The 18,244-nt window shown below is 37.1% G+C and overlaps 1 protein-coding gene across 2 annotated transcripts in view; it reads left to right on the top strand.

Annotated features, from left to right (window-relative positions):
* BRINP3 (BMP/retinoic acid inducible neural specific 3) overlaps window positions 1–18,244 on the top strand; it is a gene marked incomplete at both ends in the record, with an annotated part of 207,321 nt that overhangs the window by 150,441 nt on the left and 38,636 nt on the right. For both annotated transcript variants that reach the window (XM_084266494.1, XM_084266495.1), the window contains one exon: window positions 15,499–15,721. In XM_084266494.1, the coding sequence (XP_084122620.1) occupies window positions 15,499–15,721 (223 nt within the window). The remainder of the gene's footprint in view (window positions 1–15,498; window positions 15,722–18,244) is intronic.

Raw genomic sequence — 18,244 nt, 5'->3', positions numbered from 1 at the left:
TACTAGAATCCTGGTGTGGTTGGCTGATAGCCTTTGGAAATCTGGCCACCACTTCATTTAAACAATTAAAATGACAGCAATTTTCTTTTAAGGTGGTCTGCTTAGTCACATCTAAAAGAAAATTGCAGCAGTCCCTATTGAAACTTAATTTCATTTTTCCAAATTAAAATGGTTAATAGAATAAATAAGGTCATGGATGGTAGGACTGCTCAAACAATAGAAGATGGCAAAAGTGCATTTTCATAATTTCTTCTTTTATTGCCAGCATTTATGAGACCTCCTGGAAACATGAAAATAAAATCTTCCATGCCAGCCTTTATCTGCCCATAGCTCACATGCAGTGACAGCTTGCTGCCTTGTCTTTGCATATTTCCCAAGTGCTGAGCAGTTGATTTTCTTTTTTCCCCCTTGAAGGCAACAAAATCTCTTTTGGAACATTTCCTTGAAAGGCATGGGATGAGGACATGTGCAACAAATATTATGAGGTATATTTTCAAAGCAGCTTTGGAAGTGAAAACTTATTCTTTCAAACAATTAGTTTAAATGCAAAATGCCATGGAAGGAAATAGCATGCCTACAAAAAATTGCATAGAAATCTTACTGTCACATTTGGGCTTAATGGCGATTCAGTGAAGCACTAAAATACATGCTTCTTTTAATCATTTGTAGTCCATTAACTTCATGGATTTGATTTGTGTGTTTAAATGTTCAGCATCAGCTTAAATAGACCAGAGCCATCCAGGACCTTGAAAAACTTGGCCCACTGAGCACAAAAACTGTTTATGCTATCAGACATGCAGCTTCACAGGCACAATTAAACATAAAAAGTCATCCTGAAAGTATTTTGAAATACATCCTTCTACACCTTTAAAAGAAAAAAATTTCCTTCTCATACTGCAAAGTTGTTTTTTTTCCTATCACTTCTGTATCTGCTTTATGGAGATATTTCAAAAGGTAAATTTCAGTATCACAGAACGTGCAAATGGTTTAAGTACAGCCAAAGGAAATTGATATTAACTTTCACATTAAAATTTGCTGAAACTATTTTTCTTTGTGCATCCATCCTGCATCACTGCTTTGATTGCAAAGTACTGGATGAAATGAATTGCTGTTGCAAGCTATTTCTTCTTAAATCCCTGGATTCACAGGATTTGGACTTCATGTCTAATGCATTTCATAATTCCCTAATAACTACAGGATGTCTTACTATTGAGCATTGGTTACCCTTTACATGTACTGACTTAAACTCATCTGAAAAAATCCACTTTTGAAAGGTTCACCCAAAAATTAGCTCTAAATCCTCAGGTAATGTATAGCACTAACCGAGAGTTACCAAAGTTTTCTTGTTTGCATCAGCATAGATTGCTTTTGAGAATGTAGAGTTCTGCTTCCTCAGTTCAATTATATTCTTCCATTTCTTTATAATGATTGAATTAATGATGTTCCCCAAAATCCCCTGTATAAAAGAATTTGATTTAAAGGGTTGAAGAAAGCAGGTTCCTAATAGAGTAGATGATAAGCTTATTTCTGAATTCAATAGCAGTAATACTGAGGATGAGGAAGTTCAGGCAACCCATTCTTTTTTGGGGGGTAGCATTTGCATCTTACATAATTACTTTTATGTAAAATCTACAGAAGGTAATAGGACAGATTACCTCCACCATTCCACAGTCTTCAGCGAGATTTGTAGAATTACCCATTTAATAGTGTCATGAGTTTATATCTCCATCTTCAAAACTGCCAATATGGAAAACCACCATGTTTTGATAATACCCTTTCAGAATTGTCACCCTTCTCCTGCAGTTCATATTTTCCCACATGAAATAGGAGCATACTGTAAAATGCCAACTTTGAAGCAAAAAAGACTTTTCAGCTAAGCATATCTGCTTCCCAGATCTGCAGATCTTTTTAATGAGAACAAAGCACAACAGAAGCCCTCGAGGTCTTCAAGGGCTTGAAAAAGTGAAGAATAATGTTGTCTCACTCCTGAAGTTAATCTAGACCTTAATCAATTAAAACTGACATGCAAAACTTGGCCAGTATTTTTATTGTTGAATAGGCAGAATATGTTTCAATTCACACTTTGAATTTTGGGATTGGTGGTATTGGTCTGGCTGTATGGACATAGTTGTCAGAATTTATCAAAAGATTGGCCAACCATTTGTGGTCACGCTACATGTCCTTGTAAAATGGCCCTGCCAGTTACTCCAGGCATCAAAACTGTTTCTTGTGAAGGTCCCTGTTCTCACAGTGAATGACTGCAAACCATGGTAAAATAAGGTAAAATCAATTGGCACTGACATGGGAGTGCAGATGCTCAAGGGAGATTCTTTATACCCTCTACTAGCCTTATGAATTTGCTACAGATGAACATCATTTCCTTTGTGACTACTGAGGCTGGAAAGAGGATGTAAAGGAGGAAATCTAAGGCTGTTACAGAGTCAGAGACTGGCTATGACAGTCACACAGTCATTACCTACAGCCATAGAGAGTCATCAGATATAATATCAAACTCTGCAGATCTCTAAGTATTTCTCAGAAAAGAGGATTTTACAGTCATTATTCTTGTATGTAGAGACCCTGAGATGCTGAACACATATGATACATCTATTGAATTTTTTCCTTCAGTCAGTTTAAATAACAATTATAAAAAATAGCAGACATACCCAGAGTAATCAGACTTATTTAATTTGCTAAAAGAAATAAATGCTTAAATAAAACAAACATAAAACCAGTAAACAAAATATAAAGTTAAATCTTTAACTTAGATTTAAATAGATTGCAATAAATTTAAAATTATATTAAAAAACCCCCAAACCAAACCAACAACAAAGTTAAATAAATTCAAGTGGATTGTCCAGTGCTGAAGACAGAAATCTTAGACGTCTGGTTGACAGAATGCATTACAATGATGAGAACCAATGACATAGGAACATTTGGGGAACAATGTTTTTATCATCTGATAAGTACTTTTTTTTTCATAATTTTAGCTAAAGTTCTGGAATCATCTTAATTATTAATTATATTCACATACCCCAGCAGTCCACGAAGGAAAGTCCATTACTACAGCAAGTCTGCATTTAGCCTGTGATATTTAACCTTAACATTCCTTCTATTTAGTGAAAAAAACCCTAATTATAACTATGTTTGCCATCCCAGTAAGTCACAGAATTTAGCTATTCCTCTGGAACAAATTCTTTCTAAAAACTGCTTTAGCCAAAGTTGGCACCATAGGATTCCTTCTTATTGCCTCTCACTATCTTTAAATCAAAGTCACCTAACTGGCAAGTAGAAAGGTAATTCTTCCCAGCTGCCAAGCCTGCAGACTGACTACATTGTGTAGACATCAACCTTGCTTCTAGCTTTCTCACTTATTGCCAGAGGTAATGACAACCCTAAGAACTAACTAATGCCCTAAATAACTCTTGTGTAAACTGGAGTGATGCTGTTGTAAAAATTTTTGGTTTAGTCACTAGGGAAAAATCATCTTTGTGTTTGTAGGGTTCCCTCTGATTGTTGATCGTTCCAGTACAAGAGGGGAAGGAAAAGAAAAAAAAACACAAAAAGACAGAGAAAACATTTTCTAAAATAAACATTTAAAACCATAGTTAATTACCAGATGTCTTATTTACACCTGTTTCAAATTACTAAAAGTGAGTAAAAGGGCAGAAGGTTACTGCAGGTTTTATTTGGAAAGGCCAGTTTAAACATAGACGTTGCTGTATGTTTGCTCTGATAGGAAGAAAATTCTGGCAATTATAATACAAGGAAAGTGTCCAGACTGACTTGCAGACTCTGCATTGAGATTCCAAGCCTTAAATAACATTGCAAGATGTCTAGGTTTGATTTGGCATCACCGACTGTGAGTTTAGTCCCACACTGCCATTTGCAGTGAAGACAGTTTCCACTAGAAGTTCTCACCACAGACCAGTGACACATTACTGCTTTTCCAGTTGCTCTGCTGCCGTTCAAAGGCATGTAGCATAAGCTTAAAAATGAAACCTGGAATTAAACAGAACGCCTGTGGATTTCTTCAGTTTATAAAATCAACAAATTTAACCTTGCTCTGTGATAAGTTTTGTTTTCATTGGTTCAGGGTGAGAGAATGCACCCTTCAAAGGGCCCTCGCAAGCTCAGTGTAGGCGCTACACACAAGATGTGACTGCACAGGTCATTCAAGGAGCACAGTCCTTCTCTCTGCTGACCAGAATAGCCAGATTGCACTGTAAAATGAGTCTCATTTGAAATCTTAATTGAAAGACTCCTTCTGAAAAGTCTGAACAGACTTACTGGCAGTTGAAGGTGCTTTTTAATCACTGAGAATAAAGACTTCAATCAATACGGTTCAAACTGTTTGCCCCTGAGCAGTAGAGCACTGGTTTTCTTTAAAACGGTGCTTACAGCTTCAGGCTTAAGGCCAAGAAAACTTAGCCCCCTGAGTTCTTAATATAATTATTGTTTTCTCTATTATCTTGCAAGGGTGTTAATTTGCCTCCCGGTAATTAACTTCCCTATGTGGTTGTCAGGAAGTTTAATCAATAGCATGAACAGATACAGCAAGCTGTCATTCCTTCTGTGACCAATACTCCCCTCCCCACCTCTCCCACCCCTGTGGAGGTGTCATTGTTTTAATGAAATTAACAGGTGGTATGTGCATAATTTCTTCAGTCAATGTCTAAATTGTTCATCTCCTACTCCAGAAATGAAGGTACAGCCAATCAGGCCCCATAAATATAATTGCCCCAATTCCAAAACTAAAAGCATTATAGCAGTCCTGCTAAAACAGCACCTGGCAAATCAACTTATTAAAGTTTTACATGGCATTGCTTCCTCAGACACTTTAAACATTGTGATGACATTGTAATAAGAGGAGGAGCAGAAGGCTTGATCTAATATAACTCTACTTATGTCCACCATGTACGGGAGATAATGTAATTCCCTTCAAAGCTAGTGACAAAAAAAATCATTCCTGGTGGAACTCCAATCTGCTTTGGCAGCTTTGGACTTTCTTTCTTAAGAGGGATGTTACTCTGTGGCCTCTCTTTTCGTCTGGGGCAGTGTTGTCTGTTCTGATTCATAGCTTCTTAAATCTTCTCTTGTAACAGCTTAACACTGGTTATTTACTTGGATGTGTTTTCAAAGAACGCCTTTCAGTTTCACTCATTCTTCTCCCTGAACTATCCTTCTGTGGTACATTACACATTTATTTACCTCACTCAGTTTTCAAACTGCAAGAGTTACCAGCATAACCAAGAACAAGTGAGATAAGTTTTGGGGTGACACAGGTTATGTCTAAATCTATGCCTAAGAATCCTGTCCTGTGCGTTATGTGCATTTATAGTGCTACTGAAAGATAATAATAGAGGGAAATTGGAACATCCCTGTTGTAGAGGTACTTGTAAACCACATTGAAATGATCACAATGTTAACAAAATAATCCAAAATAACCCATAGGTAAATTTTGGAGACTTTATTAATGAAAGTTTCCAATGAATTTTGAGGAACACCCATTTGAAGGTTAGTGAGATAAACATCTTTAAAATATTAATGAACGAAACTCAAACCCAAGAGAAAAACTGACGGGATGAAAGTTAATGTCCTTCAAATGTTGGGATTTACAGAGACAGCTGTTGGAGTCTGGCCTTTTAGTTTCTGAAAAATGAACTTGCTGTCAAGGTCATATTTAGATTGAGAATAAGAAACATGTCGCTTCCTTATTATAGGACATGTACGTCCTTTCAGCTAGCAGCAGAGTCTAGGGAAGGCTGTTATCTCTTGTCTAGTAAAACATCAGAACTAATCCATGATTTGAGAATAATATTCTGCCTTTACTACTAATTTTGACTCTGCATTTATTTCCTCTTTATCTGGGCACCAAGAACGTCCCCAGGCTTGTGAGGGAAGTGTCTGTGATTTCGTATTCCTATAACAGTTTGAGATTACTTGCTTTAACTACATATAAAAAACATACATAAGTATACATATGACTATTTATATAAACATAGGTAACAAATATGTATGATCAGTTGTATTGCCACATTTGCATAAAGTTCCTCAGAAACTGTAAATTCAGGAATGACAAAAGGACCTCTGTTCACCTGCATTGATGAACTCTGCCTTGTTCTTTCCCACTCACAGAGCCACAGGTTTATAGTAGCATCCCTGTAGCATTCCTCACTGCAAAAAAGAAAGCCAATAGAAAAAAAAAAAAACAACACAAACTTATGCCACTGCAAGAATCATAAAAATTTGCTCCCCCCAAGGTTTACATGGCAACTAAATTGTGCCTGTTCAAATAGACTGTCCAGTATTCAGTGTTGAGCTTCTCACCTTGTCTCCTCCTTCCTATACTGTCCGTTTCTCCCAGAACACATATATTTCCTTCCTCCTCTTTGTCCTTCAGAAAGTTTAAAGGAGAGTTCATTTGATTTGGAGAACCAAATGTTTTAATTATAGGGAGAGTTTAGTGATTTAGCCTAGATTGCTGGGGGGTGGGGGGGTCGAATTCAGCTTTACTGTCTTTTCTGTGAAGAAATAAGGTTGTTTCAAGCTGCAGTCTTATGCTTCCTTGAATTGGATTATTTTCAAACATATATTTCTTGGAACACAGCTGCTACTTCTTTGACAAATTAAGTAATGCATCATGAACAACTAAAATTCATTGCAACATAAAAACAAATATATGTTCATTTTAGTACTTTGTTTTTTCCAGGCTTTTGAATCATGGAGGGATATTTAAAAAAACATATATCTTTTATAAATCTCTTTAATAATATCTATGCAATATTGAGGCAGCACTTTATTGAACAGCCACCCTATCCAACCCTTTGAAATGCAGGTCCTATTGCTTTTTATTCTCCCAGGCTACCAGCTCTGTAGTTTACAGCTGACACTGCTATTTGACTTGCTGTCATATTTATTGCCCTGATTACAATTAAAAGCACTGTTATGGGAAAGGAATGGTAACACCATTGTCACATTGTTAGAGTAGATGTTTTTTCACACACACTAACAGCTACGTAAAAAAAGTGTGATAAACTCTTGCAGATTACCAGATCTTTCCTCCCAGAACTCTTGCTACCCACACTAATTTCAGCTACAGAGAGGACTCCAGGGAAGATGCAGCTGCCTGGAGCCATAAGCAAATTTATTATTATTATTATTTGTAATACAGGGCAACAATTAAATTTGGAGTCTAATGTGCTGAAGTTATATCAAGAGATAGGCTCTTCTCCAAATAACTTGTACTTTAAACAGTTGAAGTACAGCAGAGAGCTTTATCTATTCTAAATATTGAGGTATTTGAAAAAACCCCAACAAACCCACAGGAATAATCTTTCCATGATTGCAAAATGATGTTTGTTTTGACAGAATACAGTAAAGCACTTAGACCTTCATTTTGAAATGTTTAATCATTTTGTCATTTCTTTGTAACTTTTGGGTTATAATGCGAAGTTAAAGGTTGATATAAAAATGTGAAATTTATCTTCTGTCAATGTGAAGTATTTTGACTGATTCAAAGCAAAGCAAACCAAGAAAAAATAGCAAAGTTCCTTTTAGAGGATTTCAGAGAAATTAAAAGCATTTGAGGAATTTCAGAGCATTTCAAAATATTTAGGTAGCATTCTAATTTCACAATGCTAAAAATCCTTTCATAAAATGTATTTTCTATGCTCTGCACAGTTATACTTAGGAGCATTCTCTGTTGTGAAATTAATAGCTTTAGCAGCCTTCCTTAGCTTTTCTGTGAAATTAATTGGTATTGTTCTCTCCAGCTTCTAACCTATAACAGAAATAAATCAGTATTGATATTAAACAGTAGGGTTATTTGCAGCAATAGCAGATAAGGTCAGCACTGAAATGGGCACAGAGGTTAAGCAAATTGGCAGAGCAGGGTTGGATGTCTTGCTTTGCTGCTTTGTGTCATCTTTTCTGTAAGTAAATAGCTTGCTGCACTTGCTGGAGATATTTCCTTAGTGTTTTACCAATGAAAGCTTTTGGTCTGAATGTTTCTTGTTGTCTCTGACTGTTGCTCTTTTTTCTTATGCAATACTATCTATTTACTTTGGTTTGCTATTAGAATGAGTTGTGCCAAAGGAAGGCTGGAGTCGCATCAGTACCAGCTGTGAACACGTGCTGAGTGCAGACAGGGAGAGAGGTTATTTAAGAAAAAAAAAGTAAAAATAATAACACCCCAGCTGAACAAAATTGCAGCTGAAACTTCTTATTTAATGTAAAGGTTCAAACTCCTTCATTTTTTTTTCCACTGACACTCAGAGATCTGGAAAGGCATTGTTACAAATACCTGCCTTTGGAACATCTCATGAATCACTTCTCAGAGAGGGAATGGCATTCCCTCTGTAAAGCACTGGGCTAAATGAAAGAAGAGGTAGGATCTTGCTAAAGACCCTGCAGAGTTCAGCATCTGAACCCTCAGCTGCATGTGCAGGGCAGCCAGGGTCGTACTCCATCATATGGCAAATGCAGACTGCCAAGACAGGGAAACAGGAGGCTTGTGACTCCTGGTACCAGCTCCTTTTCCACCTGTAGATCTGTGCCTGAATAAGTTCAGTGGCCATCAGAGCCAGCCAAACCCTACCCACGTGCAGGCGCTAGAAAGCTGCGGGTAACATTCTTTGAAGATGGAAGTCCCCTCTGCTGACCTGACCCACTCTCTGGGAAGGTTTTCTGGGGACTTTGATCTGGTAAGGGAGAGCTGCAGAATGTAGACCTGTATTGTCACATAAATCTGGGAAGTGGTGAGTGGTATTTGCTCTGAAGCAGCTTTGAAGGCAAAGGAGCTCTATAAAACTGTCCAGTTTCAAAGGACAGCATTCTCCAAGCTTAAGAACCATCCAACTCATTTTCTCCAGACTAAACAATCCCAGCTCCTTTAGTTGCTCCTCCTAAGACTTTTCTTCTAAACCCTGTGCCAGCTTTGTAACCCTTCCCTGGACACACTCAAGCATCTTGATGTCTTTCTTGTAGTGAGGGGCCCAAAACTGAACACAGTGTTCAAGGTCCAGTCTCACCAGAACTGAGTACAGGGGAAGAATCTGTTGCTACACTGGCTACACTGTTCCTGATACAAGCTAGTATGCTGTTGGCCTTCTTGGTCACCTAAGCACACTGCTGGCTCATTTTTAGCTGGCAGTTGATTAACACTCCCAGATATCTCTCCTCCAGACAGCTCTTGAGCCACTTCTCTCCAAGCCTATAGATTTGCATGGGGTTGTTGTGACACGAGTGCAGGACATGGCACTTGGCGTTGTTGAACATCATTCAGTTGGCCTATCCCCATTGATCCAGCCTGTCTTGGTAACCTAGAGGTTGTACTGACTCCATCCACATTATTTTTCAAGAGCTGACTGGACCAAACCCTGAGCAATCTGGTCTGATGTCAGAGCAAGAGGTTGTACTAGAGACCACCCAATTTCACATTGAGCCTTAATTGAAATCTGATTCTATCACGGTTTAAGAAGGGAAATGGCTTTCCAGGATACTAGTGGCCTATGAAGAGTAGTGGTCATTGCAAGCAATTCTCATTATGAGAATGAGAAAAGATGAAATGCAATGTAGGACTTCAGCTAATCTTGAAATTGTATGAAATGCTCTTATTTGTACAGCATGTCAGACAACGTAAGGTTTTTTGTTCAGACATGTAGTATCATGCCCTGACTGGTCAATTTTTGTCAGTTTGCTGAAAACACACTGGAGCATTTTGTTAAAGCCAAAGCAGAACAGTTTGTACATGAGGCTTTACACATCCCCAGAATACCTTTAGAGCAAGGTAAGGATCTGGATAGGAAGAGAGTATGTATGTACAAATGAGAGATGCATAGATTTTAATGCTGAAGTTCAAAATTCTGTCAAACTAAAGAACATACATTATTTTATTCATTACAAAGTATGTTTCAAGATTTTTATTGTAATTCTTAGATAAATAAGGAAGAAAAATATTTCATTAAAGCATCATTTAGAGAAATGACAAAAGACCCCGTTTCAGTTGCTGTCTAATGGTAGATTTTTACATGATAATATGATGTAAAACAGTGGTTTTTCCTACAGACATACTTTTACTGATCTTCATTAAATAGAACTGCTACAGTCTAAATTCTTATTAATATCAGCCTATTGTCAATAATATGTTTCAGTCAATAAAAGATTCTTAAACTGGCCAGGCAGAATATCTTTTCATGGTTTTTCAGACTGCTTTTATTCAGAAAATATAATTGCTTTTCCCATATTTTAATATTGGTAAAACAAATTAAAATTAACTTTAGATTAGACTATGTAACACACAATTAAACAGGGTTATAGATTTAAGAAAACATTATGTTTTAATATCGAATGCTAAAGTTTCTGATGCCGTAAGATTAAATTATTTCATTTTCGGTAAATTAAAATAACCAACAGAATAAAACTTGATCGAATGTCAGCTCCCCAGAAACAGTAATTTCTAGAGAATGAGAGAAGATGGCTGAAAATTATTGTATTTTACTTTGCAGTGAAACAATTTCTTTCTTGATATATCACTAAATGAATGTTATTTTCAAACTCTCTTTTGCTTTACATTGTCTTAAGCTGCACATAGACTGTCTCCTCACTTAATTGCTTCATATGTACATGTATGCTGCTATTCATTTTAGCCAGAATACAGAGCAAAAAGAAAAAAACGGAATCACAACAACCCATCCCCATCAATCTACTTTTTCTTGGTTAGATATACATGCCAAATCTGAATTTTCCTATTTACAAGGAGAGTCCGGAAATTTGATTTTCAATAAAGTAAATTACTGACACCTCTTCAGACACAAGCTAGGGCTTAAAGGAGCTGCTGCTTTATCCTCCTGTTCATGCTCTCCTGACTGCAGAAGCTGAGATTGTTCTCTGCCTTTACGCACAGTGTGTCTTGGTCTGTGGAGATGAATTCTAACACCCACAGACTAGAAATAATCTCTGTTATATTGATTGGGGAAAAAGTGGCTGTATCATTTAAAAGAAAATTTTAGAAATGAGAGTCTGAAAGCTCAGTCATGGACTCACTCTGTTTAATCTAAAGAAAATGAGAGAAGAAAGTGCAGTGATACTACGTGGCACGTTAATATTGCCAGACTTGCATTGCCCGGGCAGATGTTAGCCTGGTGGTACTATTATTATCTGGTGTTCTGAATTCCCAAACATATAAAGCTGTCGACTTTGAAGATGCTTCTAAAGGTCCTCCAAAAGAGAGATGCAGAAACAAGTTAACATAGGACGTTTGGATAGCCTGGAACAGTTCTGGAAACCACTCAGCCTCAGCTGACATGGGGCCAGAAGCGTGCTGTGGGGTTCAAGGTGTGAGAGTCTTCTAAGGAACATGAAAATCAAAACATCAGGTGTAAGCAAAATATTCATAACAGAGAAATCAGGGCTCCTGTTCTTTGCTAACACAGACCAGGCACCTTTATTTCCTCCTAGTAGTGCACTGTCGAATCCTTTGTAAGCTTCCTGAGTTTCCCTAAGTCTTTGTTAGCTCTGTATACAGAATGTTAATCACTGTCTTCACATCAAGCCCTGCTCTGATACTAACACTCAGAATCCAAGTTACAAGCTAAGTAGCTGGAGATATTTGTCACAGCCTAAATATGTCTTATAGCCATCTGATGTCAGCAGTAATGTTTACTCCCAGTGTGATGCTGCTCACTCATTCTTTGCCACTGAAAGGCAGTAAGCCATTTCAATCTCTAGACCTTGCTAAGACAAGGAAGGTTCACCACGCAGAAAGGGGGAAATGAAAAATAGATCTGACCAGATGTAAAACGAAAGTTAAATTACTTGTATGATCAACCACCGCTTAAAATGTTTTACATTTGGCCCCATTATTTGCAATGAGTTATGCATATGAAAAAAATTGTAGCACATGTGCTACCCATTTGAAAACAGGGAAGTCCTGAAATCAGATCACATGTGGCATCAAGTACCTTGCTTTAAAAGTATCAATTTCTATGGCTCCCAGCACTTTAATACCGGCTGTTAATCCTCAAGAATGGCTGGTACAATGTGTTGATTAGAGTGTAATAGTTTAATCATCTCTGTGTGAGGAGTTCATGTTGTAGTTTCACAGATCATGAAATGTGTCTGTTTAAGATATGAGCACATTATCTTTTCTTCTCTTTTTTTTGCATCAGGTACTATGTAACTGTGATCATTTTATCTCTTGTCTCTCTTTTACCTGTATTACAGTGCTCATTAGCATGATCGTTCAGGCCACGGGGCTAGTGAAAGATTATTTTTATTACAGGGAGAAAAAGAAGTATTTTCTTATTGGAAATGCTTTTGCATTACAAGTTGAGGAGTGTAAACCCTCCTTATCACCTCCAAACACTGCACATGATTAGTTGTTAGCTGTAGAGCTTATTGCCATTGTGTAGAGGACAGCAAAGTGACAATGTTTCTTAAGTAAGTTATTAAAGCAATATGAAAACTGGAAAGGCATATTCCGACTATGTTGTCTGCTCAGGGATTTGGGTTTATTTTTGGCTTCCTGAAACAGCATTTAAGTAAATATAGCAATGTCTCAGAAGAATAGAAGGGAGATGAGAAGTTAGCGATTAAAGCCAGTAGTCAGGAATGTGGCATTTGTATGTGATCCTCCCTAGGTGTATTAGCACAGTCCTCTGAAGTCAGTGGAGGTTGGCTGATTTAGACTTACTGCAGACCTGGTTTGCCAAAGGATATACTTTGGAACAGTTCAGTTAACCTTTTTCCTATTCTTTTTCCTTTTTTTTTTTTTAATTTTTTTTTTATTTAACTACCAGTTTGTTAAACTGGCAAATGCAGTCTTTAGACTTGGGAAAGCTTTATCAAGCCAACAGCACTGCGCCTTCTTAGACAAACCAAGTGAAACTCTTTCCCACAGCATTCATGCAAGCTTTGAAGGAAAGTGAGGACTGGGAAATGTAGAGTGAAGAGAGTGAGACATAATTGTCACTAGGGGAGGGGAAAACAGGGAACTGATTTTCCCCAAGCTGCAATAAGACAGAGATGTTCATCTGGTAATGTAGAATCTATCAAATACTTCTATCAATTCCTATTTTTAAGCTACAAACTTAGTGTCATTGTTTCACCCCAGGCAGTAACTAAGCTCCACGCAGCTGCTCACTCACACCTTACATCCCCAAAAAGAACAGGGAGGAGAATGAGGAAAAAAAGGTTGAGGTAAAGACACTTAACTGGATAACAAAGGAAGAGAATAATAACGATGATAAATCCAATAATAGTAATAAAGTCTAAAATTAATATATTCTTAATAATTATTTTTCTTTATTATTACAAGAGAAATTATTACAGTAATAATGCATTATAAAAATATCTAAAACAAGTGATGCACAAATGCAATTGCTTGCTACATGCAGGAAAAGAACAAACCCAATGCTCAGTCTGTTTCCAAGCTGCAATCCCTCCTCCTGTATAACTCTCCCAGTCATACCTGGAACATGATGTTATATGTTATGGAATATCCTTCAGGTGAGTCTGTTCAGCTGTCCTGGCTGAGCTCTCCCAGCTTCCTCTGCACCTGGCAGGGCATAAGAAGCTGAAAAGTCCTTGACTTAGTGTAGACACTGCAACTAATCAGCAACAACTAAAAACATTGGTATCTTGCCAAGGTTGTTCTCATGCTAAATCCAAACCTACTGCACTATACTGGCTGCTAGAAAGGAAATGAACTTGATCGCAGACAAAATGAGGATAACCTGGATAACCAAATAGGTACTTTCTTTGTACAGAGGATAAGAACCAACTTCTTGGACAAAATTAGGGAAGGGAAAAAGCAAAGGATAAGAGGCTCTAAATAGCTGACAAAATAAAGAAACAGTTCCTTTCTTCAGTCAATTAGTACATAGGGTCAGCAGAGGAGCAGCAGTGCTGTCCTCAGGGGGACAATAGTGGACTACTAATACCCAAAGAGGAAGACTTGAGGAGAAGATGAATAACACATTGCCAGGGAGCTCACAGATAAATTATTAAAACCATTTTATTAGATAGAAAATCATAATCCTTCCCCTTGCCTTCTATTTTTTACCTTCCAGAAGACCTTTCAATGCCTCTTCTGATGAATCTTAATCCATCACAAAAAATACTGTCAAAATATGGCCATTCTATTTCATCATGGCCCCATGCCCCTCAGGGTGTTGACATGAGGGTCACACTGGCTCATTTAGAAAAGAACTTTCCTGTCTGCCTGTAAAACAGAAAATATGTTTCCCTTTTTTTTGTATAAAAATGTTAAAAAATCTAAACCAAAGCTAAAGCTAAAACCAAAAGAAAAGAAACCAAAAGAAAAACAATGATAGCAATGAGGCATGTTTTCATATGAACATTTTACTCAGTCAGCCCTCTCCCATGAGCAACCTAAAGTTTTAATAACATTAAATATTATCACTAACTCTAGTTTTAAGCAGGAGGCTACTTCAGTCAGTTGGATCATTGCATTAACATAGTCTGCTGAAGTGTAGACAACCCAAAAGGAGCATCTGGCAGAGTGAAAGCCAAACAGTGGGATAAGTGAATTTACTGCAGGAACAAGCTGAAAGAAAATAATGGATTGTGAAGGGTGGGAGGATAGCAGCAGACAGGAGGGCAGACAGGAAAGCATTCTGATATATGGAAATAAGAAAGGAAAAGGATAAAAACATCCATTCAGGCATGCTCTCATTTTCTCATGTTGTCCCTGGTAATTAGAGGCCTTCCAAATGGAAGTGTATTTAGGTTCAAAACTTGTAAATTATTCTACTTATGAAAATAGACTCACTGATTAATGAAATCCTGTTAATGAGATTAATTCCACGTATCTTATGTGGGCAGAGCTACCACAAAGATCCACAAAGCATAGGATGTTCACAATAACAGTGATCCTGGGATTTCAGAAGTCATTTTTTACCACTTTAGAGATGGGGACATGAGTAAAAAAAATGTTATGGTAGACATTTTCGAAGTTTCAAGTTCTGTAAAATGCTTTTAAAGGCTCAACTTCAATTCTAAATACTTTTGAAAGTCTAGCCTGTCTCAGGTGGAATAACATATCTAAAGGAGAGCTGGCCTGTAAAATTACATTTCCTTGCATTTCCTAAATGTACTCCTCTTAAGACAGTTGCCTGTCTTCTCCAAATGAATGAATACACATAGATCTTTAAATGTGTATTTACCTTCAGATCCCAGATTTGAAGGTAAGAAACTTTGATTTTTATTTAATAATTCAAGTAAATAATTGCATTGCTTGTGTTTCCTTTTATCAATATAATGAATATATAAATATTGACTTCTGCTGGTTTTCCTCTAACCCACTAAAATGTAGCAATCTTTCTGCTTTGAAAGAGTTAAAATATGAAAATACTAAAATTGCAAAAATTCAAGTTTGATAAAATTAATTCAAGAAAAAACAAATTAGAAGGGTTTTTTTTTCTGCAACAATACCCATAACTGCATAATAAAAGCCTAATATTTTTTCTTTTCCAGATGAATTCAAATTATTTATGAAAAGGCTGCCCATCAATTATTTCCTGAACACATCTACTGTAATGCATCTGTGGACAATGGATTCTAATTTTCAACGGCGCTATGAGCAACTAGAAAACAGCATGAAGCAACTCTTCCTCAAGGCACAGAAAACTGTTCACAAGCTTTTTGGCCTTAGTAAGAGATGCCATAAACAGCCACTCATCCGCATGCCCAGGCAGAGGTAAGAAAGTCTATGAAAAACCTGAGAAAGTCAAACTTCTGTCTTGACCCTAAAACCTCCTGGAGCGCATAGGTCTGGGAATACTGCAGCATACTGTACACACTCAGGATACAATCCTTGTGTTTGTAGGAGTTGAACAATCCCAGCTTTCAATATTGCTCTGTTCATGTTTTCCTAAATAACGATGGGAAAGGTCAAAATAAAACCTCATTTGTAGATGACTGTGTATTATGTGAGGCAGCTTCATAATAACATCAGTGTGCAGCTTCATCCTGTTTGGTTTGCCTCTATTTTACAGAACTGTATTGTCAGTGGAACTTGGCCAGGTGTAACAGTGCCAGGTGACTGTATACTGAACACTGAATACCTGTTCTGGAGCCAGCACAGCTATTTTAAGAACTTTCCAGGTCATTATACAGTATACACTACGTATTATTGATTTCTTGTCTCATTTGTCAGGTATGAATTAGGTTTGAAAGGATGCCTAAGGAAAGAAAATGGAAGTGTTTTAGTCCTCCTAGAAACAGAGAGATCCTGAAAGCTAGCTAGTCAAATCTATATTAACATAAAGTGGTTATAGTTTATTGCTGATTGAAGATTGCTTTATTGAAATTAGTGGAATGACACTAGAGTGAATCTGAAATGAACGAGCTTCTGAGAACATTATTCTTCTGAGCATAAGCATTGTGGACCCAGCTCAGTGACTCCTGAATTCAGGATGTATCTCTGCCAATTTTAAAGAAATCTAGATCAGTGTTCCAGAACTGCCAGGGGCTCCTCACTCTCCCCTGCCTCTAGCTCTCCCATGCCACATTAAGGGCCCATCGTTTCCTTTTTGCCTTTTGGTGGCACTTAGCTAAGCCTTCCACCTTTTGTTTCAGAAGCAGCCAGCCATCACAGGTCTCATACTCCCCTTTTCTACATGTTGTGCTTTGCTTTGTGATCTGCTGTCTGAAACAAAAATGTGTTTTCCATGTTTGGGATCATTTCATAATCAGAAAGCGTTTCAGTAAAAAAAAATTATGGTCAGTACAGTAGTTTGCCATCATCTCCCATGTTTCTTGGGCATTACCTGAATGGGCGTTCTGACAAAGAGATGATTCAACACAAAAGACCAGGAAAAAAGCAGGAAAATAGCAATTTTAAAAACATAAGAAATAGAATCAAACCTCACTTTTTTTTTTCCCTCCCAAAATTATCAGCTCTTCAACAATAACCACTGTAGGGTGTTGGGTCAAACATATTTTTTAATTTTCAAATTCTTTTTTTAATGAAGGATTTTTTTTCAATTACAGAACTAGTGAGCTCATGGTTTGTTTGTTAATACTACATTTTACTAGAAATGAGTTTGCCTGTTTTACAGGTAGTTGTACTAAACTTTTGTAACAGTTGATTTTGCAACACATCTCTAATTTAAAAATATCCTAACTTACTTTTAAGATAATTATCTCCTGTTTTAGCGACAGCTTAATTTTTTTTCTGGTCAGTATAGAGGGAGATTGGACATATGATGACATCATGATGATCAATAGATGGCTCAAAGATCAGTGCTAAAGGCAGCTTTGGGAATATTTAGCCAGTGGGAAGCATTTGCTAAAAGAACATTTTCAAAGACTAGATTCCATCTGACTATCTGGGAAAATTGCCTTCTGGCATCAAGGCTTTTATGGCTGATAAGAAGAGCTTTAAACTGAGAAGTGAGGGGAAAAGGTCAAAAGAAACTGGTTTAATTTCCAAACCTTGTTAAAGAAAATCTGATAGGCCAAAATACAGGAATAGATAAAGGAATATCAGTGTGAAAAGTCCAATAATGAGAAGATAGAAAACACGGGTATTGATAGAACAGTATTCAGGCACTTCTCATCATGAGAGTATGCCTAATCCAAGAGAGGTACTGAGGTTTTAGATACACAACTGCTCACAGGTAAGCACCCAAATGAATAGTGCGTGATGCAATGGAGAAACATGAATTATTGCTCAGGCTGTAAGAAAAGGTATTTAGCAGAAAGTGAAGGAAATAATGGAACCAAACCCAAGTATCAAAATTCCCTGTGGAATTCAGAAATAAAAGTAAAACCTACGTTTTTGTGTGCCAACAATAGCCTTGGCTCCAAAGAAACAAGAAGAGGGAACTGGAACAAAATGTAATCCTTTCCAAAGATTTTCCAAGCAACTCCTTCAGCTTAGTGTTAGGGATCTGCTATTGATAGTTAGGGTGAACTTTATTATGGAAAGTGAAATTAGATGGTTAATGGAGATATAAATAGCATTTTAAATCGCATTTTGTGGGCACTGCCTTTTCAGATACAGGCTGAAAAGCTGATGCTTCAGTTTTTAATAAAGGTTGTGATGTTGGCACCAAGTAAAAACAAAGTAACTGTGTTAATGTTTAACTTCATACCGTATTTCACAAGTCAGTAGAATATATATATATACACAAAGGATTTTTAAAGGAATGTGTCAAAAATGACAGCTGGTCTGGTCTTTCATGAAGCTGGGAGGTATGTTCTGAAAGTTCAAAAT

Source organism: Gallinula chloropus, assembly GCF_964237585.1.
Source record: "Gallinula chloropus genome assembly, chromosome: 6".
Taxonomy (NCBI): Eukaryota; Metazoa; Chordata; class Aves; order Gruiformes; family Rallidae; genus Gallinula; species Gallinula chloropus.
This window is presented reverse-complemented; position numbering and strand designations above follow the sequence as displayed.